The following is a 27,966-nucleotide window of genomic DNA, read 5'->3' on the forward strand; positions in this document are numbered from 1 at the left end:
GTGGCCTCTTTAAGAAGCAGATTTACTTAAGCTTTTCTCAGCAGTAGACCTGTGCTTGTATAGCATAAGATTTCTTCTCAGGTCAGATAGCCTAAGCCCCAGTCAAAATGCCATCGTGTGTGAGTGTTATTTATTCTGAGTCGTTAGCCTATTCATTGTATCACATACTATTTTGCAAACTATTTTCAACTTACTCAGGCAAAATGGAAGTAACTAACCCTCTGTATCATGTACACTACTATTCAAATTAATTAACTAACAAACCCATGACATTAGCACCTTATGCAGTACCGTAATGTTTATTCAAGAGTATGTGTAAAGCTGTCTATGAGCAGCCAAACTTGAAGGGTCCAGCCAATGGTTGAACACATAGTGGGTTTAATGGCGTTCACTGATTGTATATTGGGGGATTGTTATGTATTTTCAGCAGACTTGCCTTTTTCCAGGTATGGCAGATTTCCTCTGACAAACAACAGCGATGGTGCCATCCACTCCAGAGTCCACCGTGATGTCCCACAACAACGAGTTACTGGGTGTTGCTGTGCGAAACGACACTCCTTTTTTTACAATCGCTCTAACAATGGAGACAATAAAAAGAGAGACAGGAATAAGACACATGTTAAACAAACCAAGGTAGAAAGTAAACTCTAAATCCTACACCTAGCAGTAGGTCCAATGGACATGGCTAACATGATGTTGGCTCCCATAACTTGGGGCCTTGAAATGATTCATTCCTAAGACCTTCAGTCAATCAGAGTCCACTTTGCTCATAGCAAAGCCCTGCAATTTAAGAGGATTTGGGCAAATCCCTGGGGATAGGTTTCAATAGACTGAGGAAAAATGCATTTTGAATGTTTAGTATTCCTCATATTCTATGGGCCTCTTTGTTCCTGTCTCGTACACAAATTATTCATGGTGTACTAATGGCTTGTTGGCCTGCTGGCCTCTCATTTGTAAATGATAAGCATTATCTAATGCAGCTGAACACTTACACTGTTCCAGTAGACAGCCACACTAGAGAGCTGAATGCTAATTCAAACATTACCCTGCAATTAATGACTAGTGTAAAAAGTCCTACAAGGGAGTTAGTGTAGCGTAAGAGTGAGGTTAGATATATACATGAACGCATCCATAGTGTTGTGCAGGAGAGGCATCCCACTGTCCATCCTCTGACACTGTACAGGATTACAACACCGCACTCATTTGTCTTTCTTTAGAGCAATTCAAAGCATGTTTCTATAACAATTGAGCACCACCAAGTGCACCACCAATGGTCCAAACACACCAAGACAGAGAAGAGGGCACAACAAAGCCTATTCCCCCTCAGGAAAAGATTTGGCATGGGTCCTAAGATCCTCAAACTGTTCTACAGCTGCAACATCGAGAGCATCCTGACTGGTTGCATCACTGCCTGGTACGGCAACTGCTCGGCCTCTGACCGCAAGGCACTACAGAGGGTAGTGCGTACGGCCCAGTAAATCACTGGGGTTAAGCTGCCTGCCATCCAGGACCTCTACACCAGGCGGTGCCAGAGGAAGGCCCTAAAAATTGTCAAAGACCCCAGCCACCCCAGTCATAGACTGTTCTCTCTACTACCGCATGGCAAGCGGTACCGGAGTGCCAATTCTAGGACAAAAAGGCTTCTCAACAGTTTTACCCCCAAGCCATAAGACTCCTGAACAGGTAATCAAATGGCTACCCGGACTATTTGCATTGTGTGCCCCCCCCCCCCAACCCCTCTTTTTACACTGCTGCTACTCTCTGTTTATCATATATGCATAGTCACTTTAACTATACATTCATGTACATACTATTTCAATTGGGCCGATCAACCAGTGATGAAGCACATTGGCTAACCGGGCTATCTGCATTGACCCTGCTCCTCTTATCTGATTAGGTCAAACTTTCTAACTTAGCATACACACAGTTTCATGGCCTAAACTCCATAAATTTTTGTCTTCGACCACCCGCCCGAGGGTAGAGTGGCGGGTGAACGTCTTTTCCACCTGAGGCAGGGGACGAGGAGCACCCAGGAGTTCGCCCTGGAATTTCGAACCCTGGCCGCCGGAATGGGATGGAACGACAGGGCCCTTATCGACCACTACCGTTGCAGCCTGCGCGAGGATGTCTGTTGGGAGTTGGCCTGCAGGGATACCACCCTCACCTTCGACCAGCTGGTGGACATGTCCATTCGGTTGGATAACCTGCTGGTCACCCGCGGACGTCCAGAGAGGGCTCTGTCGATTCCCTCTCCCAGCACCACCGCTCCGGTGCCTATGGAGCTGGGAGGTGCTGCGCTCAGGGAGGCCGGAGGAGGGGCTTTCACGTGTACCATCTGTGGCCGCAGAGGTCACACTGCTGGTCAGTGCCGGGTTGGTTCCTCTAGGGGTCGAGGCAGCAGGCAAGAGTACTCTGGCGTCGCCCCAGATGAACATGCACCACTCTCATCCAGAGCCCTCTGTTGTACACCTGTTTTTGCATGTTTATTTCCCTGAGTTTTCCCCGCATTCCCAGCATAAGGCCCTCGTCGATTCAGGTGCGGCTGGGAATTTTATCGACAGAGCATTCGCCCATAGGTTAGGGATCCCTATTGTTCCAGTGGTTAGGCCTTTCCCAGTTCACGTTCTGGATAGTCGACCATTAGGGTCCGGGTTAATTAGGGAAGCTACCATCCCCCTGGGCATGGTGACGCAGGGGGGTCACGAGGAACGAATCAGTCTCTTCCTCATTGACTCTCCTGCGTTTCCCGTGGTACTAGGCCTTCCCTGGTTAGCTCGTCATGACCCCACCATTTCATGGCAACAGAGGGCTCTCACGGGGTGGTCGCGAGAGTGCTCAGGGAGGTGTTTAGGGGTTTCCGTTGGTGCTACTACGGTGGAAAGTCCAGACCAGGTCTCCACCGTGCACATTCCCCTCGAATATGCCGATTTGGCTCTCGCCTTCTCCAAAAAGAAGGCAAATCAATTACCACCCCATCGACGGTGGGAGCTGTTGGCTGTTGTCAAGGCTCTGAAGGTGTGGAGACATTGGCTTGAGGGGGCTAAACACCCTTTTCTCATCTTGACTGACCACCGCAATCTGGAGTACATCCGGGCAGCGAGGAGACTGAACCCTCGCCAGGCAAGGTGGGCCATGTTTTTCACCGTTTAGTTTTTTCCCTTTCCTACAAACCAGGTTCCCAGAACGTTAAGGCAGACGCACTGTCCTGACTGTATGACACAGAGGAGCGGCCCATGGATCCCACCTCCATACTCCCGGCCTCCTGCCTGTTGGTGCCGGTAGTGTGGGAGCTGGACGCGGACATTGAGCATGCGTTACGTGCAGAGCCCGCTCCCCTCCAGTGTCCCGCTGGGAGTCTGTACGTTCCGTCTGTTGTCCGTGACCGGTTGATCTATTGGGCCCACACGTCACCCTTCTCTGGTCATCCTGGGATCGGTCGGACGGTGCGCTGTTTGACTGGGAAGTACTGGTGTCCTACTTTGGCCAAGGATGTGAGGGTTTATGTTTCCTCCTGCTCGGTGTGCGCACAGTGTAAGGCTCATAGGCACCTGCCCAGAGGGAAGCTACACCCTTTACCTGTTCCACAGCGGCCTTGGTCACACCTGTCGGTGGATTTTCTTACCGATCTCCCCCCCTCACAGGGAAACACCACGATCCTGGTCGTTGTGGATCAGTTCTCTAAGTCCTGCCGTCTCCTTCCTCTGCCCGGTCTCTCTACGGCCCTACAGACTGCGGAGGCCTTGTTTACGCACGTTTTCCGGCACTACGGGTTGCCTGAGGATATAGTCTGATCGAGGTCCCCAGTTCACTTCGAGGGTTTGGAAGGCGTTCATGGAACGTCTGGGGGTCTCAATCAGAGTAAGACCGAGGCTCCTGCGGTGGACGACTGGTTCAGGCACGCGGAGGAGACATGGGACGCTGCCCATGTTCATCTCCAGCGGGCCGTGCTGCGCCAGAAAACCAGCGCAGACCGTCACCGCAATGAGGCCCCGGTGTTCGCACCCGAAATCTGCCCCTCCGCCTGCCCTGCCGGAAGCTGGGCCCACGTTTTGTGGGGCCATTTAAAGTCCTGAGGAGAGTGATCGAGGTTTGTTAAAGGTTACAGCTTCCCCCCGATTACCGTATTATCCCCTCGTTCCATGTGTCTCTCAGGCCGGTGGTGGTTGGCCCGCTCCAGGAGTCTGAGGTGTGGGAGGTTCCTCTGCCCCCTCTGGACATCGAGGGGGCCCCGGCGTACTCCGTTCACTCTATACTGGATTTGAGGTGTCGGGCTACTGTCCAGAGGCCACCCTCCCTTCCCTCCCTTTAGTTTGGGATTATTTTTGTTTTGGGTTTATTTTTGTGTTTTTGTTTAAGGTGCAGACCGGGGGGGTACTGTCACGTCCTGACCAGTATAAGGGGTTATTTGTTATTGTAGTTTGGTCAGGACGTGGCAGGGGTGTGTTTGTTTTGTGTTGTCGGGGTTTTTGGGTAGTGTTCTATGTTTTGTATTTCTATGTTCTATTTTGTAGTTTTTCTATTTCTATGTCTAGTTTATTGTTTTGACCTTCAATTGGAGGCAGCTGTTCCTCGTTGCCTCTAATTGAAGGTCCTATTTAGTAGGGGTGTTTTTCTATGGGTTTTGTGGGTAGTTGTTTCCTGTTTTGTGTTCGTGCACCTGACAGGACTGTTTAGTGTCGTTTGTCGTTTTGTATACGTGTTTCTTTTGTTTTCCTTCTTTAATAAAATAAGAAGATTAGTTTACACGTTCCCACTGCGTTTTGGTCCAATCCCTACGACACCCGTGACATAACTGGGATTTGAACTCATAACCTCTTGGTTCACAGATTCCCGATCCCTATCCGTGTAAGGTATCTGATCAATTGACTATTCTCTCATTATTGATTTGATTGACTAATTTCAACAATTTAAGGGCTTTCTGTATAGCTGTTGAATGTTGGTGGAGAATATTAACCTGTTTTAATGATACTCCTAAATCACTATGATTAATACAAGTCTTTCTTGAGTGTAGTTTTAACAGAGCTGAGATTTACTGGACTGGACACAATGTTTTTGCCAGGTTCCCATGAATTGTGTCTAGAACATTCAAATCTTATGTTCTGAAAACATGGCAACCATGTCCCGTGTATGTTTAGTGGGATGTTGATGGAATATTCCCTGAAAAAGGCTCAGTGACGCAGAAACATTGGTGGATTACCCAATACATTACTGGGAGCTTTTATATAGAGTGTGAAACTCTTTATTTTTATAGCCTACAGTTCACTCGCCGTTAGTCAGCACCTCTACACAAACATTTTCTGGGTGTGCGCCAGCTCATGCTTTTCATTAGACTGAAAACTTGGCCACCATGTTCTTTGTATGTTTGGTGGGATGTTGATGGAATATTATCCTAACCCACAGAAAACTGGACACATGAATGTTCTTGCAATGTTCTCATTTAACGTGTCTAGAACATTAATATCTTATGTACTAAGAACATGGCAACCATGTTCTATGTATATTTGGTGTGACGTTGATGGAATATTCTCCTAACCCACAGAAAACTGGACACAAATTTTCTTGCAACATTCCCATGAAATGTGTCTAGAACATTCATATCTTAAGTTCTGAGAACAATGTTACCGCATTCTGGATAAATTCCATTTGATATTAAGGGAATGGTCTCTGGGAAACATTCCTTGCACATCACGGGAACATTCATATGAACATTTTAGCAAATGACCTAATGCGACACTTAAGCGAACGTTCTCGAAAGTTGGGAACATTTGCTGTTATCTTTGACTCTGTATTGTTATGTGTAACGTTATGTGTAGCTTAACGCTGCTCAGGGGTTAATCCCATACTCTTTCAGATATGCATTATGGCAGTAAAACAAATGCTGAGCGCATTATGGGTCTCTGGGGGGGGGGGGGATAATCTACAATATAAGCATCCATCTGATCTTCCCTACTTCCTCTCCTGGTTGAGGGGGGAGTGTTCATTCAAGGTCATAGACAGATGCTGTACTCACGCTACTGCCATGGACAAAGACTAATATACTCATCCCATTTAAAAAACAAATTTGAGTTATTGTAATTTGCCTTTGTGTGTTTGTGAGTGTTTTGCGTGTATAAGTGTGCATGTGTGGTGTGTGTTTGTGTGTCTATGCATATTTGTGTAGTGTAAGAGCATCTGCACATACAGCTCTTCCTAGATGAAATCTGATGCACCGGTTGAAAGCTCAAGGGAGAACTAATCTCTCTCTCTCTCTACGTGAGGGGACATACTTGTGAGACAGGGACTCAGACATTCCAGCAAAATTTCACTGATCCTTCCATGTTACTGCTACAATCTCTTTCTGACAAAGTGCTAACAGTACTTACTAGACTGGCAAAGGAAGGTTTAATGATTAGAGGAGAATTACACATCCCCAAAGGGGCTGGATAATGTAAAAAGAGTAGCAAAAATGTCAATTTGGGCAAGACAGTGAAGGTGAAGGTAGAGTAACCAACACAGTTCTCAATGTGTGTGTCTGTCTGTCTGTCTGTCTGTCTGTCTGTCTGTCTGTCTGTCTGTCTGTCTGTCTGTCTGTCTGTCTGTCTGTCTGTCTGTCTGTCTGTCTGTCTGTAGGTGACCTGCTTCTCTTTGTACTGTCAGAGAGGGGCCCTCACTCAATTGTTAGCAGGAACCAGCAGGTTCTCAGGGGGAAGCAGGAACAAAGGCACAGGGGACTGACAGGCTCTGAGGGGAAATGAGAGAAGAGGAGCAGAGCAGCAGCCTCTGATTAACAGGGGGACAGGGACTGTGGGTGGGGGTGACTGGGTTAAAGGGGACATGCCTGTCACCATACATCTTTCCTGACCACAACAACACTCCTGGAGCCAGGAAGACAGGTAACCTTGAGGCCTCTACAACCTCTGGGATAAAGGTATAGTACTAACTAACTAACTGTACCTGAAGATAAAAATGCTATTAAAAATAATGTATAACTGGAGATTAAAAAAACATAACATCCTGCCTCCACATGAACTTCTGTTAGTTCAGCACTAACTATAGGAACAGGTCACAGCATCAGTCTGTCTCATAAGGATTTGCTGGAGTCATAGTGGTAATACCAGCAATGCTATTATTTGCCATCACTGAAATGGCATGTATTACAAAAAAAATATGTACTGATGACACACTTCTTGTAATAAGAAGTTAGAAAACCTCTGAGAACAGTTAATCTAGTAATGGCATTCTAAATCCACCCACTCATGCTATTCATGGGTTGTACGTTTTGTCACATTAGTTAATAGGACTGAAGCACGACTGAGCATTCTACTCAATGCAGTGTCAATTGGTGCTGATGAAGATTGAATCTAAAGTGCATTACGGTGGCTTGGAAATACAATTACATTCCTAAAGGAGGCAAATAATTAGTAGGAAAACCTTTTGTCGTCATTGTGATGTCACCAGATTGACTTTAGATGCAGTAAAACTTTTGCTAGCTAGCTAAGATTGACCACCGGATTTTAGCTAGCTAACGTTAGCATTGCCAGCTATTTTTGACGAACTTTGCTAGCTATTGACAGCATTGCCATCTGTCTAAAGTAAATTTGACGATTGATGATTAGTTGACAAGGTGAATCAGATGTACTTGTCCGGGGCTACAACAAAAATATGTGCTGTTGGGGGTACTTGAGGACTGGAGTTTGTAAAAAAAAAACTGGTGTGGGATTTACTTAATAAAAACGGATTGTTACAAGATGACCTATCTGAAGCCTTTTCTCCTCCAGGCCCTCTGGGCTCTAAGGGTGGAGGGGTTTTTGCAGGAACCATAGCAGTCAGTGGCTGTGGTTAGCCAGCGCTGACTGGGGAGGCAGGAGGAGGACGAGGCACCGAGGCACCAGGGCAGGGAAGATAGATTGGCCCATAGACTGGAACTGACAGTGTGTGAGAAAATCAGCTCTCAGGTGCTGCACCTACCATCCATCTCACTTCTCTCCAAGTGAGGTTTGGGTGGCGGACTAACGCTGTGTATTTTGCATACTGGTTCCCCACCACCCGACCTCCCCGTAACCACACTGCCACAGGAAGCCATGGCCTCCCTCACCTCTGTCACACACACTCATGGCAGGCCTCGGCCCCTGGTCCGCTCCAGTCAGCAACCCCCTCCCTTGTGCTTGTTTGCTCTTCTCTCTAAGCCTTATTTGCTTCAGGCATAACAGAGAGAGTGAATAATGGCTAAGACCCTGAAAATCAAGCAAACAATCTTAAATGTAGAATAGTTTGCCATATAATTCAACATTTTAGTTGCTGTCTGTGAGTAATGCAATGCCACTCTTGGACCAATAGTACCAATATTGTTGTTAAAATACCAATAACACAATCGTTAAATGTAAGTATATGATTCTATGGATGATTGTATGAATATAAAAACACATCTCATAATACAGCATCAGTCAGTATGGGCATGATGCTCCCCATCATCAATTGACCTGGTCTTGAGGAAAGCCGAGAGCAATATTCCCAGTAAGACCCATTCTGCAGGCAGGCCCACCTGTTCTACTGCTGCCCAGGGGTTACAATCCTCCCCTGATTCACTCTGCCTTCACATCCCTGGCTCTGTACATATGAATCACTGCAGAGACATGGGGCCAATACTGAACGCAAATGCAATCTCAAACAGATGCAATCTTTAATTATGCAAGCAAATAACCATCGTTCAGCCACTCTGATGCTCCGCCAGTCATCAATGACGTGCTTGTCATACTTATGGGGCAGTTTAGGGAGTTAGAGAGACTTTTAGGGCAATGTTAACGCCAGATGGCCAGGAATAAAAACACAGCAAATGGGATGAAAAAGTCCTATTTGTCACACAGATGAATGATCGGTAGCCCACTGACTGGATCCACCGGATAGCAAAGCTTATTGGTTTTTATCCATGAGGCTATCTTTGAATAGAATACATGTTATCAAAGAAAAATGTATTAAATGGTGTTTGATCAGAAATCATCACATTTTAATCATTTAATCATTGCCTAAAAAAAGAGGCTGTGATCTGGGGTTTTGCCAACTCAATCTGTACACTAGCTAGCTCATGGTGCACAGACTAAACACATTTCCTATAGCAATCTGATTCCCCCTCATGTAATTGGGGCTCCCGAGCGGCACAGTGGTCTAAGGCACTACATCGCAGTGCTAGAGACGTCACTACAGACCCTGGTTCGATCCCGGGCTGTATCACAACCGGCCGGGATCGGGAGTCCCATAGGGCTGCGCACAATTTGGCCCAGCATCATCCGGGTTAGGGGAAGGTTTGGTCAGGGTAGACCGTCATTATAAATAAGAATTTGTTCTTAACTGACTTGCCTAATTTAAAAAAATATCTATAATTTGACTATGCAGCATAGGGAGGTGATGGCATGGCATTACATTGTCAATATGACCGGTAATAAAGCTGTAATAGAGAGTTGACACCTGCAAAAATAACATCTCATGGAAATCTAATGAAACTATCAGGTATGGTTTGACCATGTTATCACACTGATTAGATCCCTGGTCCTCTTGTCACTAGCTATCACCAACACTGGGATCATCATGTTGACGACTGAGCATTAAGCCTGACTTAATGGGACACTTGAACAGTGACAAAACAGCCAGACAGCTGCTGAGGCCCAGACTAGAAGAGACACTGGCTGCGTGATGATGAAAAGGAGGGCTAGAACACAGGCTGTGTTGGCAGGGTGGTGAACAGTACAGAGACAGACACAGACACATAAATGTACTGCTCTGTTTATGAGAGGCAAGGTGATTCAAGTTACAGGGCAGAGGAGAAATGACTTGAGGGAGAAGAGGCATGACTTGAGGAAGAGGAGAGGAGAAATGACTTGAGGAAGAGGAGAGGAGAAATCACTTGAGGAAGAGGAGAGGAGAAATGACTTGAGGGAGAGGAGAGGAGAAATGACTTGAGGGAGAGGAGAAATGACTTGAGGAGAGGAGAAATGACTTGAGGAAGAGGAGAAATTACTTGAGGGAGAGGAGAAATGACTTGAGGAAGAGGAGAGGAGAAATGACTTGAGGAAGAGGAGAGGAGAAATGACTTGAGGGAGAGGAGAAATGACTTGAGGGAGAGGAGAGGAGAAATGACTTGAGGGAGAGGAGAGGAGAAATGACTTGAGGGAGAGGAGAGGAGAAATGACTTGAGGGAGAGGAGAAATGACTTGAGGGAGAGGAGAGGAGAAATGACTTGAGGGAGAGGAGAAATGTCTTGAGGGAGAGTAGAAATGACTTGAGGGAGAGGAGAGGAGAAATGACTTGAGGAAGATGACAGGAGAAATGACTTGAGGGAGAGGAGAGGAGAGGAGAAATTACTTGAGGGAGAGGAGAAATGAATTGAAGAAGAGGAGAGGAGAAATGACTTGAGGGAGAGGAGAGGAGAAATGACTTGAGGGAGAGGAGAAATGACATGAGGGAGAGGAGAGGAGAAATGACATGAGTGAGATGAGAGGTGAAATGACATGAGGGAGAGGAGAAATGACATGAGGGAGATGAGAGGAGAAATGACATGAGGGAGATGAGAGGAGAAATTACATGAGGGAGATGAGAGGAGAAATGACATAAGGGAGAGGAGAGGAGAAATGACATGAGGGAGATGAGAGGAGAAATGACATGAGGAAGAGGAGAGGAGAATTGATATGACATGAGGGAGATGAGAGGAGAAATGACATGAGGGAGAGGAGAGGAGAAATGAAATGAGGGAGAGGAGAAATTACATGAGGGAGAGGAAAGGAGAAATGACATGAGGGAGATGAGAGGAGAAATGACACGAGGGAGATGAGGAGAAATGACATGAGGAAGAGGAGAGGAGAAATGACATGAGGAAGATGAGAGGAGAAATGACATGAGGGAGAGGAGAGGAGAAATTACATGAGGGAGAGGAGAAATGACATGAGGGAGAGGGGAGGAGAAATGACATGAGGGAGAGGAGAGGAGAAATGACATGAGGAAGAGGAGAAATGACTTGAGGGAGAGGAGAAATGACATGAGGGAGATGAGAGGAGAAATGACATGAGGGAGAGGAGAGGAGAAATGACTTGAGGGAGATGAGAGGAGAAATGACATGAGGAAGAGGAGAAATGACTTGAGGGAGATGAGAGGAGCTCCTACCATTGCTCCTGTTCCTTTACTCTCCTTGTTGTTATTATGTGACCATTGACCCCATGAGGCAGAGACTGTGAGCAAGAGGCAATTTGAATTCAAACTAAAGCAAAAGGGATTAAGATACATGGGCACTGGGGTGGGAGAGAGAGAGAGAACCCAGGGAAAATGCTTATTTTCAGCCCCACTGCTTAAGTATACATAGATTCCAACACATGAGAGTAGAACAGTAAGAGAGAGGCAGCTGTCAACTTGATTTAAATTAATCTCATTCAAATGAGTTGCCACACAAATTAGTTCGACATTAGAAAAACATAAGATAAATAAATAACTAGAAGTAGTAGAGAAACACATTTTTATCGAAAAACATTTACATCACTAAGACATTTACATTACATTTCTGTCATTTAGCAGGCTCTCTTATGGCTCTATTTTACTCACGTTAGGCTGTCAACCATGTCCAATCACCATCTCCATGTCCATGTTTCAAAACCCAACCATGTATAGCTTCTCATTCTTTGGAAGAAAGATACAGCCTATAGCGTCACACACCACTGTGAAGACCTCAGGGCACCAGCTCTCCTCTGCTATAGCCTCTAAGAGGAACCTCAGTACATAACACACTGTCATTTCTTAACTAATATCATTACATCCTTTAAAACATGGCAGAAACAAAACTATGGGTCAGTGTTTCGATTTGATGAAGATATTGTGCGTAATCATATTCATCTATTTTTCTTGTTTTGCATTCTGTTGCCTTTTTTATTGTCAGGAGAGCTGATTGGTGTGTGGACTGGGAAGGCCTGCAGGACATGGACCCTGACTTGGAAGAGACTCATTTTGAGGACTATGCAATGGACCCAACCTGCTTCCTCCAGTGCTAAGTCTGCTGCCACCAGTACCTGGCCTGCTTCACCCACAGCCCAGTCTGCTGCCAGCCAAATCCACCCGTGCAAAAAACTTTGAAGTGGCAACGTGTCACTAGTTTCCATATAGACTCCGCTTTACTCCAGCGCTTTTTATCTTCTTTCTAAAATTAGGGTCTCGATTCAATTAGATCGCGCGTTAACCCGTAGTTGCTCTTGTGTGTCTTGTGTGTTCCTTCCCACTGGGCACACACTGGTTGAATCAACTTTGTTTCCACGTCAATTCAATGAAATTATGTTGAACCAATGTGGAATTTAAGTCTGTGCCCAGTGGGTTATTATCCCTACTGCGTTAGAAGTTAAAAGTAAAAAATGGCGATAGAAAGTATAGTTTACTTCATAATTTTCATGATAATTTGAATGGGGGGATTTAAAGCCTATCAGTCTAATCGGGAGTAGGGCCTATAGCCAGTGGTGTAAACTACTTAAGTAAAAATACTTTAAAGTACTACTTAAGTCATTTTTGGGGGGGTATCTATTTATTTACTATTTATATTTTTGACAACTTTTACTTTTACTTCACTACATTCCTAAAGAAAATGATGTACTTTTTACTCTATACATTTTCCCTTACACCCAAAAGTGTTACATTTTAAATGCTTAGCAGGACAGGAAAACGGTCCAATTCACACACGTATTCAAGAGATCATCCCTGGTCATCCCTACTGCCTCTGGTCTGGCGGACTCACTAAACACAAATGCTTCATTTGTAAATTATGCCTGAGTGTTGGAGTGTGCCCATGGCTACATTTTGAAAACAAACAAATGGTGCAGTCTGGTTTGCTTAATATAAAGAATTTGAAATTATTTATACTTTTACTTTTGATACTAAAGTATATTTAAAACCAAATACATTTAGAATTTTACTCTAGTAGAATTTTACTGTGTGACTTTCACTTTTAATTGAGTCATTTTCAATTAAGGTATCGTTACTTTTATACAAGTATGACATTTAGGTATTTTTTCCACCATTGCCTATAGTCTACAATTGAACCTCATGCATTCAAGTGTTTGAACTTGCAACGAGGCTGGTGGAACTTCTAATGTGGCTGCATGGGATTTGTCAGATATAAAGTTGGGTGGTTTCGTTGCATCCGAAGGCAGTGTAGGAGATAAGGTAACACAAGGAGCTGCTTGTAGACAGCTCTAATGCAGTTCCACCAAAAAAACGCTATGCGGGTGTCGACCAATGTTAATCTGATTAAATCGAGCCCTAGAACGTTCAGATGGATTTTTTTCCTCTGTTTGTATGGATGTTGTCATATGTTTGGATCCTGTTGTGTTATTCACTCAGAATCAGGCAGCTGCCATACCCACTCATTACCTTGGGCCCCTAGGGGCTATGAGTGTGTTTGTGTTCAACGTTTCACATTTGTCATTAATAAACATGTTTCAATATTTCAACACATTTTTTGAATGATTTTTGATTGTAGGTCAAACATTCTTTACTTTTACTGACTAAAATATATGTCTCTCAGAGTAAATTATCATACATCCCACTGGGCACACACTGGTTGAATCAACGTTGTTTCCACGTCATTTCAATTAAATTACGTTGAACCAATGTAGAATAGACGTTTAATTGACATCTGTGCCCAGTGGGATGTGATGTATTCATAATTATATCAGGTAATATGCAGTCCACAAGAAACCATAACAGATAACTGATCATTTAAGATAGTAATTGCATAAACAAGGTAACAGGAGTATAGTACAGTAATAAACCAACCTCATTAGAACAACACTTCTGTATGTTATGTTTATGCTACCATAATCGTTCCATTAACTCAGGTGATCTCAAATTCACCTATGTGAAGAAAAAAAACACTTTTGGAGACTATAGGGTTTGTTTAGAAATGTTTTTTCTGGCTGAGGCGGGATTTGAACTGGGGACCTTGAGGTCCACTCTTCCCCTTCCTGAAACACAGGTAAAAAATAAATTTCCATTGTTTTTCAGCTTATCATCATAGATAATAAACACTTATATTTTGAAGAAGAATGCTACATTTCTCCTTTTCCTTCTCCTTTTTTCCTCTCTTTTCTTCTCTCCCTCTTAACACACTATTGTTGCTTAGGCAAAGAGTGATTTACATTATTGTATACATTTTCATACTTCTTCTTACTGGTCCCCATGGGAAACCATAACCCTGGTGTTGCAAGCGCTATGCTCTACCAACTGTTGACTCTAATAAATCTCACCTAAAGCATTCAATCAGAACAGTGCATGTTCCTGTCAGTGTGCTCTGGGAATAGCAGCATTGTACGTGCACAGGGACCTATTGAAGCTGAGGGAGAGACCAACTCCCACAGCTACACCTTCCATCTGTACTTTGGCCTTAATTTGAGATTCTCCAATAGGAAGTGAGGTGCATCCATGCAACGCTCAGCACTGACTGACTTAATATTGGACTCCTCCAGGCACCATTATCATCTGGTTAAATGAAGGGTCAGCTGAATAATTATTTTTGGGCCATCCCTTTTCAGCCTAATGAAGACCAACTACAGAACATATAAGGCCCCTGTGAATGTGAGGGAGGCTGGGGAACCTGTAGGGTGTGAACAGAGTCCGACTGCTGCTGTTTACCTCTCAACTTATGGGGGAATGAGATCTCTGTGGGGGAGATGGAAGAGATACGCTTCATGGACAAAAGTATTGGACAGCCACACACAAGCCTAAGATCACAATGCCCAATGCCAAGCCTTGACTGGATTGATGTAAAGCTCGCCACCATTGGAATCTGGAGCCGTAGAAACGCGTTCTCTGGAGTGATGAATCACGTTTCACCATCTGGCAGTCCGACGGACGAATCTGGGATTGGCAGAAGCCAGGAGAACACTACCTGCCCCAATGCATAGTGGCAATAGTACAGTTTGGTGGAGGAGGAATAATGGCCTGGGGATGTTTTTCATGGTTCGGGCTAGGCCGCTTCGTTCAAGTAAAGGGAAATCTTAATGCTACAGCATACAATGACATTCTAGACAATTCTGTGCTTCCAACTTTGTGGCAACAGTTTGGGGAAGGCCCTTTCCTGTTTCAGCATGACAATGCCCCCGTGCACAAAGTGAGGTCCATACAGAAATGGTTTTTCGAAATCGGTGTGGAAGAACCTACACAGAGCTCTGACCTCAACCCCATTGAACACCTTTGGGATGAATTGGAACACCGACTAGGAGCCAGGCCTAATCTCCCAACATCAGTTCCCAACCTCACTACTGCTCTTGTGGCTGAATGGGGGCAAGTCTCCACAGCAATGTTCCAACAGCTAGTGGAAAGTCTTCCCAGAAGAGTGGAGGCTCTTATAGCAGCAAAGGGAGGACTTTGGCAAACATTTACTCCTGGTTAGGGATGCATGATTTATCGGTGAATATATCGGAATCGGCCGATATTAGCTAAAACTGCCAACATTAGTATCGGCCCGATGTCTAGTTTAACGCCGATGTACAAAACCGATGTCAAAGCTGACGTGCATACCTATATAACGTAGGTACATGACGTAATGACGCCACATAAAATGTTGCGCTACACGTGCAACACAGCATTCCTAACCTAGCCCACAATGTCTGCTGTGTGGATTGAGCAGTCAACAAGTCAAGCAGTCATTTGAAAGAGTAAGAATTTCAGCGAGACAACTCAAAGGTCAAATCCATTAACGCCAAGATAATGGAATTCACTGTCCTTGACAATCAACAGTTCTCTTTCGCCGACTGGTCGAGCACTGGTACACATGTTGCCCTACAGGAGTTACACAGTAATAGCGTCACTGCTATTAGCTTTACAACATACTATGGAACGTTGTTTGGGTCTTTGCGTGTCAAAAAAGATAAAAGAGTCAAATAACACTATTTGACACGTTAAATAAGCTTTTAATTGGACACGTCAAATAACACAGTTCTATTATAGAATGTTGTGTGGCCTGAATTTGCACATGCATACTTTTATTTTGAAGGCTAAACGCAAAGTCCACTATTGTGGCTAATCCTTACTGTGGCTAGTTTCACATAGATGGGTCCGACCACCATTAATCAAATAAGAACTGTCTTGTAAATTAGGGTTATTTTAGATGATGACACCTAGCTATATAGTTAGCTACCTAACTATAGCTACAGAAACAGATTATGTCGTTTTGCTATGTTTTTGGGGAAGAACATTGTTTGCATCCATGAGCTAGCTAGCTTTTTAATGGCCAGCACTGTAGGTGCGCGAGACAACTTTACCAGCATCATAGCATACGTATCGATGAATCGTTGTGACATATGAAATACGAGTGCTGGTGTAATCAATATGTAATACCTACGTAAAAAATGTATAAACGCGTTAAATTATTATGTGACGGGCAGTCATATTCAGGTCCTGATTGGTCAACAAGCTTATTTGACACGTCAAATAATGTTATTTGACACGCAAAGACCCAAACGGTGTTCCATAGTATGAGAAATCCTGGTTGAGAATGAAACGACTGAACAAATGAACAACCAAACAGCACAGCAAGTAAGTGAAAGAAATAGGTTTTGATTATGTTTTACTGGTAATGGGGATATACGTAAATGCCAACAAAATAACTTTTTGGTCAGTCTGGTGTGTGTGTGTGTGTAACCTTTATTTAACTAGGCAAGTCAGTTAAGAACAAATTCTAATTTACAATGATGGCCTACCCCGGTCAAACCCGGACGACGCTGGGCCAATTGTGCGCCACACTATGGGACTCCCAATCACGGCCGGATGTGATACAGCCTGGATTCAAACCAGGGACTGTAGTGATGCCTCTTGCACTGAGATGCAGTGCCTTACAGCGCTGCGTCCATGTGTGTGTTAACTATTTAACTGTACTAGAATGCTTAAAAGGACGCAAAAAATGTAATATTGGTTATCGGTATCGTTCTTTTGGGGCAAGAAAAATATCGGATATCGGTATCGCCCAAAAATGTCATATCGGTGCATCACTACTCCTGATACCATCAAATAAACTCCAGAATACATGCAACACAAATAAATAATTTTGACATATTGAGAAAATAGAGTTTTGGAACCCATGACATGGCCATAATTTACCACATACAGTAGTGTGGAGGAAATATAGTAGCAGCAGAAAGAGTACTATCTCTAACCAAGACAACGTAAATCTCCAGCTGTCTGTGTTGACAGCAACCCTTGATGGAGATAGCTACAGTTGAAGTCGGACGTTTACATACACTTAGATTGGAGTCATTAAAACTTGTTTTTCATTCACTCCACAAATTTCTTGTTAACAAACTATAGTTTTGGCAAGTCGGTTAGGACATCTTCTTTGTGCATGACACAAGTAATTTTTCCAACAATTGTTTACAGACAGATTATTTCACTTATAATTCCCTGCATCACAATTCCAGTGGGTCAGAAGTTTACATACACCAAGTTGACTGTGCCTTTAAACAGCTTAGAAAATTCCAGAAAATGATGTCATGGCTTTAGAAGCTTCTGATAGGCTAATTGACATAATTTGAGTCAATTGGAGGTGTACCTGTGGATGTATTTCAAGACCTACCTTCAAACTCAGTGCCTCTTTGCTTGAAATCATGGGAAAACCAAAAGAAATCAACCAAGACCTTAGAAAAAAAATTGTAGACCTCCACAAGTCTGGTTCATCCTTGAGAGCAATTTCCAAACGCCGGAAGGTACCACGTTCATCTGTACAAACAATAGTACGCAAGTATAAACACCATGGGACCATGCAGCCATCATACCGCTCAGGAAGGAGACGCGTTCTGTCTCCTAGAGATGAACGTACTTTGGCGCGAAAAGTGCAAATCAATCCCAGAACACTAGCAAAGGACCTTGTGAAGATGCTGGAGGAAACAGGTACAAAAGTATCTATATCCACAGTAAAACGAGGCCTATATCGACATAACCTGAAAGGCCGCTCAACAAGGAAGAAGCCACTGCTCCAAAACCGCCATAAAAAAGCCAGACTACGGGTTGCAACTGCACATGGGGACAAAAATCATACTTTTTGGAGAAATGTCCTCTGGTCTGATGAAACAAAAATATAACTGTTTGGCCATAATGACCATCGTTATGTTTGGGGGAAAAAAGGGGGAGGCTTGCAAGCCGAAGAACACCATCCCAACCATGAAGCACGGGGGTTGCAGCATCATGTTGTGGGGGTGCTTTGCTGCAGGAGGGACTGGTACACTTCACAAAGTAGATGGCATCATGAGGTAGGAAAATTATGTGGATATTTTGAAGCAACATCTGAAGACATCAGTCAGGAAGCTTGGTCGCAAATGGGTCTTCCAAATGGACAATGACCCCAAGCATACTTGCAAAATGGCTTAAGGACAACAAAGTCAAGGTATTGGAGTGGCCATCACAAAGCCCCGACCTCAAGCCTATAGAAAATTTGTGGGCAGAACTGAAAAAGCGTGTGCGAGCAAAGCGTGTAACTGAGCAAACCTGACTCAGTTACACCAGCTCTGTCAGGAGGAATGGGCCAAAATTCACCCAGCTTATTGTGGGAAGCTTGTGGAAGGCTACCTGAAACATTTGACCCAAGTTAAACAATTTAAAGGCAATGATACTAAATACTAATTGAGTGTAGGTAAACTTCTGACCCACTGGGAATGTGATGAAAGAAATAAAAGCTGAAATAAATTATTCTCTCTACTATTATTCTGACATTTCACATTCTTAAAATAAAGTGGTGATCCTAACTGACCTAAGACAGGGAATTTTTACTAGGATTAAATGTCAGGAATTGTGAAATACTGAGTTAAAATGTATTTGGCTAAGGTGTATGTAAACTTCCGACTTCAACTGCATGTGTTCATCAGTGAAAATACACAGGTCTAGGCAGGGGTTTGGCTGTGAATAAGGATGATGTGGAGATATTGAGGGCTGCGTGGAGATAATTTATACTGTACACACTATAGACAAGTCTATGAAAATGCTTTCAGAAACAGCTCAATCTAAATATGATAAACCAGGGAACTAGAGAGAGGCCACACCATCCTTATTACCTCGGCCCTGAGAGTCCTTGAAACCATAAGTTTCAATGCCTAGTGTAAAGAATCAATAGGGTCAGGCAGCTGTGTGAACATAGCCACGGGAAGTAGGGGTGCTGAGGGTGCTGAAGCACCCCCTGAGAAATCTAAATCAAATGTTCTTTCCCACCAAATTAGTGCACTAGGCCTTTATTACACCTGTATGAGCGGAGAAAAATATTAGTCAGACAAAAATTCTCAGCAGTATGGTTATAAACCCTACATGCGTGGCTGTCATACTATGATGTTGAAGCTCTGTAGTGTGCAGGTGCTCTGTCCTCGAGTACAACCAGGACATTTAACATAATGAACGAGCACTGCCTTGAAATGATGAAATTGGGCTTTGCCTGTAATCCCCACTATACACATATGCAGTCATTATAATAAGACGCACAGCACACTGTACGCACTCCTTTTACATCAGTCAGATAATGAGCCACTAGAAAGCTACATCTGAGCACACTTAATCTCCATCACGGTGACACAGAGACGCTTGATGACTGCACGGGAAGTTGAAATACAGTGGCAAGAAAAAGTATGTGAACCCTTTGGAAATACCTGGATTTCTGCATAAATTGGTCATAAAACTTGATCTGATCTTCATCTAGGTCACAACAATAGACAAACACAGTCTGCTTAAACTAATAACACAAAAACAATTATACGTTTTCATGAGATGTTAGCATGTTCCAGAGATTTCTGTAAGTCTTTAGCTGAACGGCCACTCCCAGGGAGAGTAGCAACAGTGCTGAACTTTCTCCATTTATACACAATTTGTCTTACCGTGGACTGATGAACATCAAGGCTTTTAGAGATGGTTCACATCAGGCAATGGTTCTTGTGAATAGCAAACTCAAATTTTGTAAATGTGTTTTTTATTGGGCAAGGCAGCTCTAACCAACATCTCCAATCTCATCTCATTGATTGGACTCCAGGTTAGCTGACTCATGACTCCAATTAGCTTTTTGAGAAGTCCTTAGCCTAGGGGTTCACATACTTTACCAACCTACACTGTGAATGTTTAAATTATGTATTCAATACAGACAAGAAAAATACAATTTGTGTGTTATTAGTTTAAGCACACTGTGTTTGTCTATTGTTGTGACTTAGATGAAGATCAGATCCAATTTGATGACCAATTTATGCAGAAATCCAGGTAATTCCAAAGAGTTTACATACGTTTTCTTGCCACTGTAGCTCTGAATATCATTACTCTCCACTATTTTTCAACTTAACTTCAATAATCTGCCTCAATTCCCTGTAAGAAAGCTAAAATCTATCATATTTTCAGATAAATACTTTAATCCACTTCAAATCTCATTGGATATTTCTAACGGACAGGGTTTGGGCACGTGTGGCTAAATCAACTAGATAAGGAAGGCTACTGTGCAATACATTGGCAGTACCTCAGCAAACAGGGTTAACTGTTATTAACCAATTATAACCACAGTGTGCTGCAGGACAATTATTGGTCTAATAAGCACTTCACTATAGTTTTTCCTTTATTTAATGGGTAAAGAGTTGCATTTGCATTTGGAATTCTGAATATTCAAGATAACTAATTGTTTTATAATAATTGACTTGACATTATAAAAAGTTAAGGTTAGTATGAGTGAAAACATCAAACATGACATCTGAAACTCACCGCATAGTGAAGTTCTCCAGGGAGGAGGAGCTGGCCGTGAGGATGTAGAAAGTGGCGATATCTGTCTTCTTCAGGGGTTTGGAGGAAGTCTGGATGACAACAGCCTTTCCCAGCTTGAGTTGAGACAGAGATGGAGCTCCCTTGGGCACCTGAAGGAGGCGCACACTGCTGATCCTCTGCATGGGAGTCACAGGGATGTACTCAGCCTGCTGCTGCTCTGAGCTGCCCCAGCGATCCCAATCGCCCTCCCTGCACTTCCCATATGCACTGGGCCGGGCCTGGTAGTACAGCTCTACTGTGTTTACCTCTGTTGGGTCCAACCTCCCCGGGCTAGAGCTCTCTGCTGCGGGACTGAACCAGCTGGCTACAGGCTCCAGCACAGCCATGCATGTGCCCCTGAGACCTCCAAGGGCACAGGAGCCCCTCACCTCCTGAGTCTGCCAGAAGGCAAACACCGTAACACAGGGCAACTCATCCTTTAGCCCATCTGCTCCCCTGTCCCAGTCCCTCCCAGCCACATAGAACAACACCCGCACCTTGGGCATGGAGGAGTAGACCCGGGGGGTCAGCACAAAGGACTGGACCTTCCAGTTGTAGGTGAATACCCCCGGGGCCCGGAACAGCTGCACAGACTGGACTAGGTCTAGAGGGACAGGCTGCTCTGTGGACAGGGGCCCATAGCTGGCATTGACAGCAGGAGGCCGGCTGGCTCTCAGGATGACAAATGGCTGTGTCTGTGTCTGCATGCTCGAGTTCCTCATGATGTCCTGACCGGCCTCCTTCAAAAATAAGTAATCTGCGTCTTTCACCTGGTAGTTCACTGGAAGGAACACAGGGAATGGCAGAGAGCTCTTAGTGTTGTCTGACATCTCCCGGCTGTCCAACTCTGTGGGAAAGCAAGAGACAAAACATTACCCTTTGGTTAACAGACAGTGTTGTTTTGATGATATGTAGAGGAAATTCATGTTCATCATTTTGGATGGACTAGTGAGACTCTAGAGACCCTTAACCTCTGCTAATAGTCTACGACCCGGCATTAACAAACCTTCCGGCTACTGGTCAGTTTCTCTAAACTCTGGGCTACCTACCACAATCAGGGTCAGGAGTTTTATAACAGGATCCATTGTTTCATGGTTATATCAAGTGGCCAGGAATAATAGCTGGCCTCAATCATTAAGTACAAAATCATAATAATTACCTGAGTACAAAGATATCCCAATAAAATATTAGTTTAACGGGAATTGCCAAAAAGAAACCATCCAGAGATTTCCAGGAACTAGACTTGAGGCAAGCTGATCAACTAGATGGGACATCATCATTAAAGTGACCATTTACTTCATCTTCAAATTCCCATAGTATACAAGAGGGCCTTTATATTAGAAATCATAGCAGGAGCAGCTAAGAGTGTTACTGTGCGTGATGCAGTGGCAAAGGAGCACTGGGGGAACAGCAGCAGCACAGACTACATTGCCTTGATATCATCCATCATCCAAATCAAGTCAATCCCATTCCCAACTGAGAGTAATTTCTAGTGAAAATGACCAAAGTGCGGGACGGACTACCTGTCATGAACACTTGGTGTCATGGTTCCACCTGTCACCAGAGGGAGGCAGAGACCATCCTAGAGACAATTATGACACTCAGGTGTGTTCTATTACTCATTATGATTTCTCTGTTAAAAGAGGTGTGTTTTCTGTTGTGCTTTGCAGAAGTGACTTGACTTTCATCCTCCCGCTTCTTTCAGATCAAAACTTTTATGTAAAACCAAATGGCAAAGTAGCAAGCAATAATATCTGCACGATCTGATGACATGCATGAAAACACAAATTATTTATTGGCAGATTTTACTGTATCAGAGATTAATGAAATGGAATTACTCCCTGTAAATGACGTAATTCCAACTATATTGACTTGTATGCCTTAAAACAACTTGACCTGCCTAGGTGGAGGCTGATCTGGTCCTACACAGGGCAGCATGTTCATGGTGTGTGTGTTTGGTGTAGGGTGAGGGTATCGAGGGGGACAACAGCATTAGAGCCCTCTGATCCGGCATAAAAGCATGAGGGGTATGACACAACTGTCTCTCTGGAAGTGAACTGAGGCGCAGGTCCACAGGCCAGCATCCACTCTCATTTGCCCCCATTTTGATAGATTACACATTATGGCTGCTGACCTGAGGCTGCATTGTCAATGGGAGGGTAATTGGCCTACTTGGTGGGAGAGAGAGAGAGAAGCAGCCTGGTATGTGCTCATTAACTGAGATGATCTCATACTCAGTGGCACTCAACAGCACTCTGGCTTTGCTAATAAACTGTCTGTTAAAAAAAGTATGAAACAGTCTATTCTCCTCTTAAGTGTAGACCTATAGCTTGATTTTGCAGTATAATGACACAAAATAAAATCAGTTGCTTGTTCATGACAAATTGCCACATTCTATTCTGCCCAGAGGACAGAGCCTCTGAGCAATGTAATGTAACGTAATTTTATTCATCATGAACTATGAACTAATACACAATGCAAGCATCTTATGCGCCAGTGATGAGTCAACTATTTGTAGCTATAATCAATAATGTCCCTCTTTACAACTACTGTTGATCTTATAACTGTCATAAACGTGTCCTTAACACAGAGTTTAGAGAGATTCCCCCCCAAAATCTCCATAATATTCATTTCCTGTAATGTTATCTGCATGTGTAGTGACACACCTTTCTGTTCCATTTGTCAAATTATGACAAAAGATGCCAGAGAGAATGGCATGTCTGTCACTGGACTGTTGATGGCTATTTTTCCTGAGGAGGAGGAGGGCTTGGAGCTTTTTGTAAATCTAACTAAGTCTTGTCCCTCACGGTCTGTGGCGTGTGACAGGTCTCTACATCATCCCTCCTTCGACCTGCTTTTATCGCCAAGCAGACACCTGTGCAGTGGTTGGAGAGCTTTACACAGTCAGGGAAACAGTTTATGTGTCACAACGGAGCCATGTCAATGGAGTGACCCCCAAAGAGAAACACAAATGGATGTTTTTATTTTTCTCACACAGACATGTACAGTATCTCAATCATCTTCCTGGGCTTGGGCAGGGGCTGTCTCCCCCTTAGCTCCAACAGTGGCCATTGACAGATGTGCTGTTTAATACCAGAGCTGGCAGCATTTCCCACCACTGTGAATAAACACTCACTGGGCCGTTTCTGCTTTGGCATCTCTGCAGGAGGGAGATGTGCTGCAAGTGTGGCAACACATATCACATGCTATTATATATTTTCTCAAGCGGGGTTTGACTGGTCATCTGTGCTCCCCAATTTATTTAAGAACACTTTAGTTAGCTCTGAAATCTAAGGGGGGTGGTAAAATTGTACTCAATGCAAATAATGCACTAGTGAGTATATACTGTATGTTAACAGTAGCATTTGCTGAGACAATAATCACTGATTCTCCACTGTGTAGGGAAGCTACAGTATATGTTGTGCGTATGTACTGTATTTCCTCTTTCGCCATGATAAACGCTTTGCATCGAGCTGATAAAGAAGGAGCCAAATTCCTCCACCAGCTGTTTCAGCACATAGCTGCTCCAATCACCCAACTTGGAGACTGACATCTTTGACTTTTCTATTTTCCTGTCCAGAAGAACAACATCTATTCTGGTCTGCAGAAATTCACTTGTCTCCATTGACATTATTGTTTTCCCTCTTGGATCATTCTAAATCATTTCAATCACTTTTTGACTACACCCCTTTTTTATTTGAACGAAACCTTCCATACATGTTTGCCCATGGTAGAAGTGATCAGAAAGTTACTTTTTGGACCTGAATGCCAAAACATTTAGGAGATAAAACTTGCTCAAAGTTGACCCATTTTGCATTCCCCACGCTACTATGAGACATCCAATGCACAACCGAATCCATATGCAACATAATATGCTGTTCATCAAATCTATGTTACAAATTCTACAGTTGATTCCAAATGAAAACATCTGTGTATAGGTTACATTTGTACAATAGGATAGTCTATATTTCTTGAGAATATGAAACTGCAATTGCATTCAGCAATTTAAATATAGTATATTAGATATGAAACAAGGAGGGAGAGGGAAAGAGATTTTCAGATCTGATTAAACAAGACTGAGGCGACCTTTAAACATAATCTTCAGGTCCCTTTTCTCAGAATAAGTCACTACTTGTGGGCCTGTTAGATACAGAAAATAATCAAGGCATTAGAACACAAGGAACAGGGAGAAGGACAGGACTACATTAGACCCTATGCTCTAAAGTTGGGGGTAACAACAGGGTTACATTATCATTAGGATCACTGGACACAGTCAAACAATTAAGGTCGCTAGAAAAGTGAGGAGACTGAGGCAAAAGCTAATTAATGGCATGGTTATAGGTGTATGTAGGTCTGCTTGGCATTGTTCTCAGTTGTGGTAAAGCTGCCAGCTGACCAATGTCTGGACAGCACAGGATTGCTCACTTAAGAGTATAAGCTCTGTACTTACTGTAGGCTACTGTGCAATTACAGTAGGCTATTTGTTGTTACTAGGAAACAAAAGATTACCCATGCTGTCATTCTATGCTATTTTCAGCAGCATTATATTGAGACCAACAAGTATACATGTCAATGTCTCTTTTAATACAGAATTATCCATCACGCTCTGACAAGCTATTCAACTTGAGTTTGTCTTGATGGCACCCACGGATTTAAGATGACCACAAACCAAACAAACCTGGCCTATGCTGCATGGTGTTTTGAGAGAACAGTAACAGTTTAACGCCATGCATTCTAATGTGCTATAATGAATGTTTATAATTGTGAAGAACAGCCTGTGTGTGATCCGACTTCAAATGGCATGACAGAGACATGACACATATGTCTCACTTATTCTACTTGAAGTGTTGAATAGAGTCTGTCATTTTAGGTCAAGACGTTGTTTACTTCCATATTGGCTGTGTCCTCTCCCCAGAGGAATAACAATGGTTTACTGGTTGAAAAGACCCTATGTCCCTGCAACCGCTACATAAAGATAGAAACGTGATTGAGCACTGATCATATGTGTACAGAAAGGGAGAGGAGGGAGATGCTTAGGCCTGTGTGGGGATTGGTAGGGATTGCTATATCCAATGAAACTCTTAAAGCTGGTTTTATCAGGATTTCTCCCTTTTTGTCCTCTTTATCTAGTCTGTTTATTATAATTCAGGAAGGCCACATCGTCTGGAAATAGCTGTCTTTGAGGCAGTTAAAAGCTATTCAGCAAATGCCTAGTGATGTGGAATATTTGCTTGGTTTTTAATCAAAACTTAATCATTACTGAGGTGATGTGAATGAGTACAATAATGTGTTCTGGACTTCTGCTAATATGCACTGAAACTCCTTTTCAGCTCTGCTGCACACTGAGACTAAACTAAGGATTTTTTATTTATTTTTTACATTTTAAAATGTGTGTCCATTTCATAAGTGGAACTTAATGACAGTGCCAAATGTCCCATAAAGTACTGGTACACAGTACATTATCAAAAACATTCTCATCCTTATAAGGTTTACTAATCTAAATGCAAGTTACATTTCATTTAACTAGGCAAGTCAGTTAAGAACAAATTCTTATTTTCAATGACAGCCAGGGGTTAACTGCCTTGTTCAGGAGCAGAACGACAGATTTGTACCTTGTCAGCTCGGGGATTCGATCTTGCAACCTTTCGGTTACTAGTTCAACACTCTAACAACTAGGCTACGCTGCTGCCCCTACATCAGCTCTAACCCTCAATAACATAAACTCTAAATAAAAATCAAGCCTTAATAAGATCGATTAGTCTTAACATGCATTTTGGAGTAATTAGACTAAGGTGGACCTCCTTGGCCTACTGTACCTGTATACCAGTATTCTCACAAAACTGCGTGGCACCTAAACTGGACTAGGCACACTCATTTCAAGCCATTGTCTTATTCACTGGACAAATGGGACTTTTTGTGTGATATAAGGGCAGTTGACCACAATGACCAGTTATCATGGTGAAATTGCAGTCTGTAACTATGTTGCAAAGCCAATTGACTGATGGCAGTGTGGTATTGTAGTCATAAAAGTATGGCATAACATTTCAGAGGAAACTATAAAAGTTAAATACATTTTCAACCACAAGGGTATACAGTCTATCTCATATCAGCTCCTTGATCATATACTAAACTCGTTTCTTACACATTATCTAATGGAATACAAATAAATCTAAATACTAATTTAGACTATTTCAACATCATAAAGAGTCTGCAATTAAATATGTACCAAACAAAAACATACAAATAGAATACAATATGCAGATAGTCACTCAGGCTGAGTGTAAGCCTTTTTGTATGGTACATACCTTGCGTGACAATTGTGACAATCGTCGCTAGGAATATCTGTAAAATCCTCCAGATATGAGAGTAAACACTCATTTTGGCATCCAACTGTCACTTTATTACATGTAAATTCCCAGGCTCGGAGTTTCAACAAAGTGAATAGGGGTATACTTCATTCATTTCTACCCAGGAAGAGAACTTGCCTAGTGTAGCCTACAAAATCACACCTGTAAGAAGAATACAGCCTTGTCGTGTGCACTCCGTGTGTCACATAAACTATGCATTGAGCTATCAGATACGGTCTCAATGTTGGAAAAGTTCTGCGTAACGAGTTTGGAGACGTCCTGTCCAAGTCCTTGATCAGATTGCGATCAACCTAGTTTCTTCTTTGTTTTCCTTTTTAACTTTATCCCTTATGCCGCCGTATTGAATGCGATTATTTGATAGAGAAACTCCATCTGATTCAGTTTGAAGTCCTTGCATCCGCTCCCAGACTCAGACGTCTACCCAACTTTGACCATCGTCGGGACGCCGCTGCAATGTACAGTGAGATTCACAGATCATCGACTGCCTTGTGCACAATCCTTGGGGCACTAAAGGCATCATGTCATCCGGTCAGAGCACGTCCTATGCGGTGGCGACAGGATTTAACAGCATCTGTAAATTAAAAACAAAACCATGATAATTCGGGATTCCACATCCATGATGAGAAGGAGATAGATGGACTGCGGATGATGTACACAAATAGCCTGACTACTGTACATGCTGCTAATTACACTGACTAGTCGACTATAGCCTGTTAGACCAGAACATAAATTACTTATTTGGGGCATTGACAATATCCCATTGTAGTTTTTTTTTAAATGTAACTTTTCTCATATTATTTGTTCAATTATTTTAGGGGGAGATTTTCCTTCCTGTCCAGTTTTGAATCTG

General features: G+C 43.2%; 1 protein-coding gene across 1 annotated transcript; it reads right to left on the reverse strand.

Annotated features, from left to right (window-relative positions):
* Positions 1-76: 76 nt before the first annotated feature.
* On the reverse strand, positions 77-27,966 carry LOC123730409 (transmembrane protein 132D). Its single transcript, XM_045706992.1, has 3 exons — positions 27,054-27,966; positions 20,710-21,595; positions 77-574 (listed from the first exon to the last, which is right to left on the reverse strand). The coding sequence occupies exons 1-3, from the start codon at positions 27,124-27,126 to the stop codon at positions 424-426; spliced, it is 1,110 nt and encodes a 369-aa protein (XP_045562948.1). The 5' UTR covers positions 27,127-27,966; the 3' UTR covers positions 77-423.

Source organism: Salmo salar, chromosome ssa24 (genome assembly GCF_905237065.1).
Source record: "Salmo salar chromosome ssa24, Ssal_v3.1, whole genome shotgun sequence".
NCBI lineage: Eukaryota > Metazoa > Chordata > Actinopteri > Salmoniformes > Salmonidae > Salmo > Salmo salar.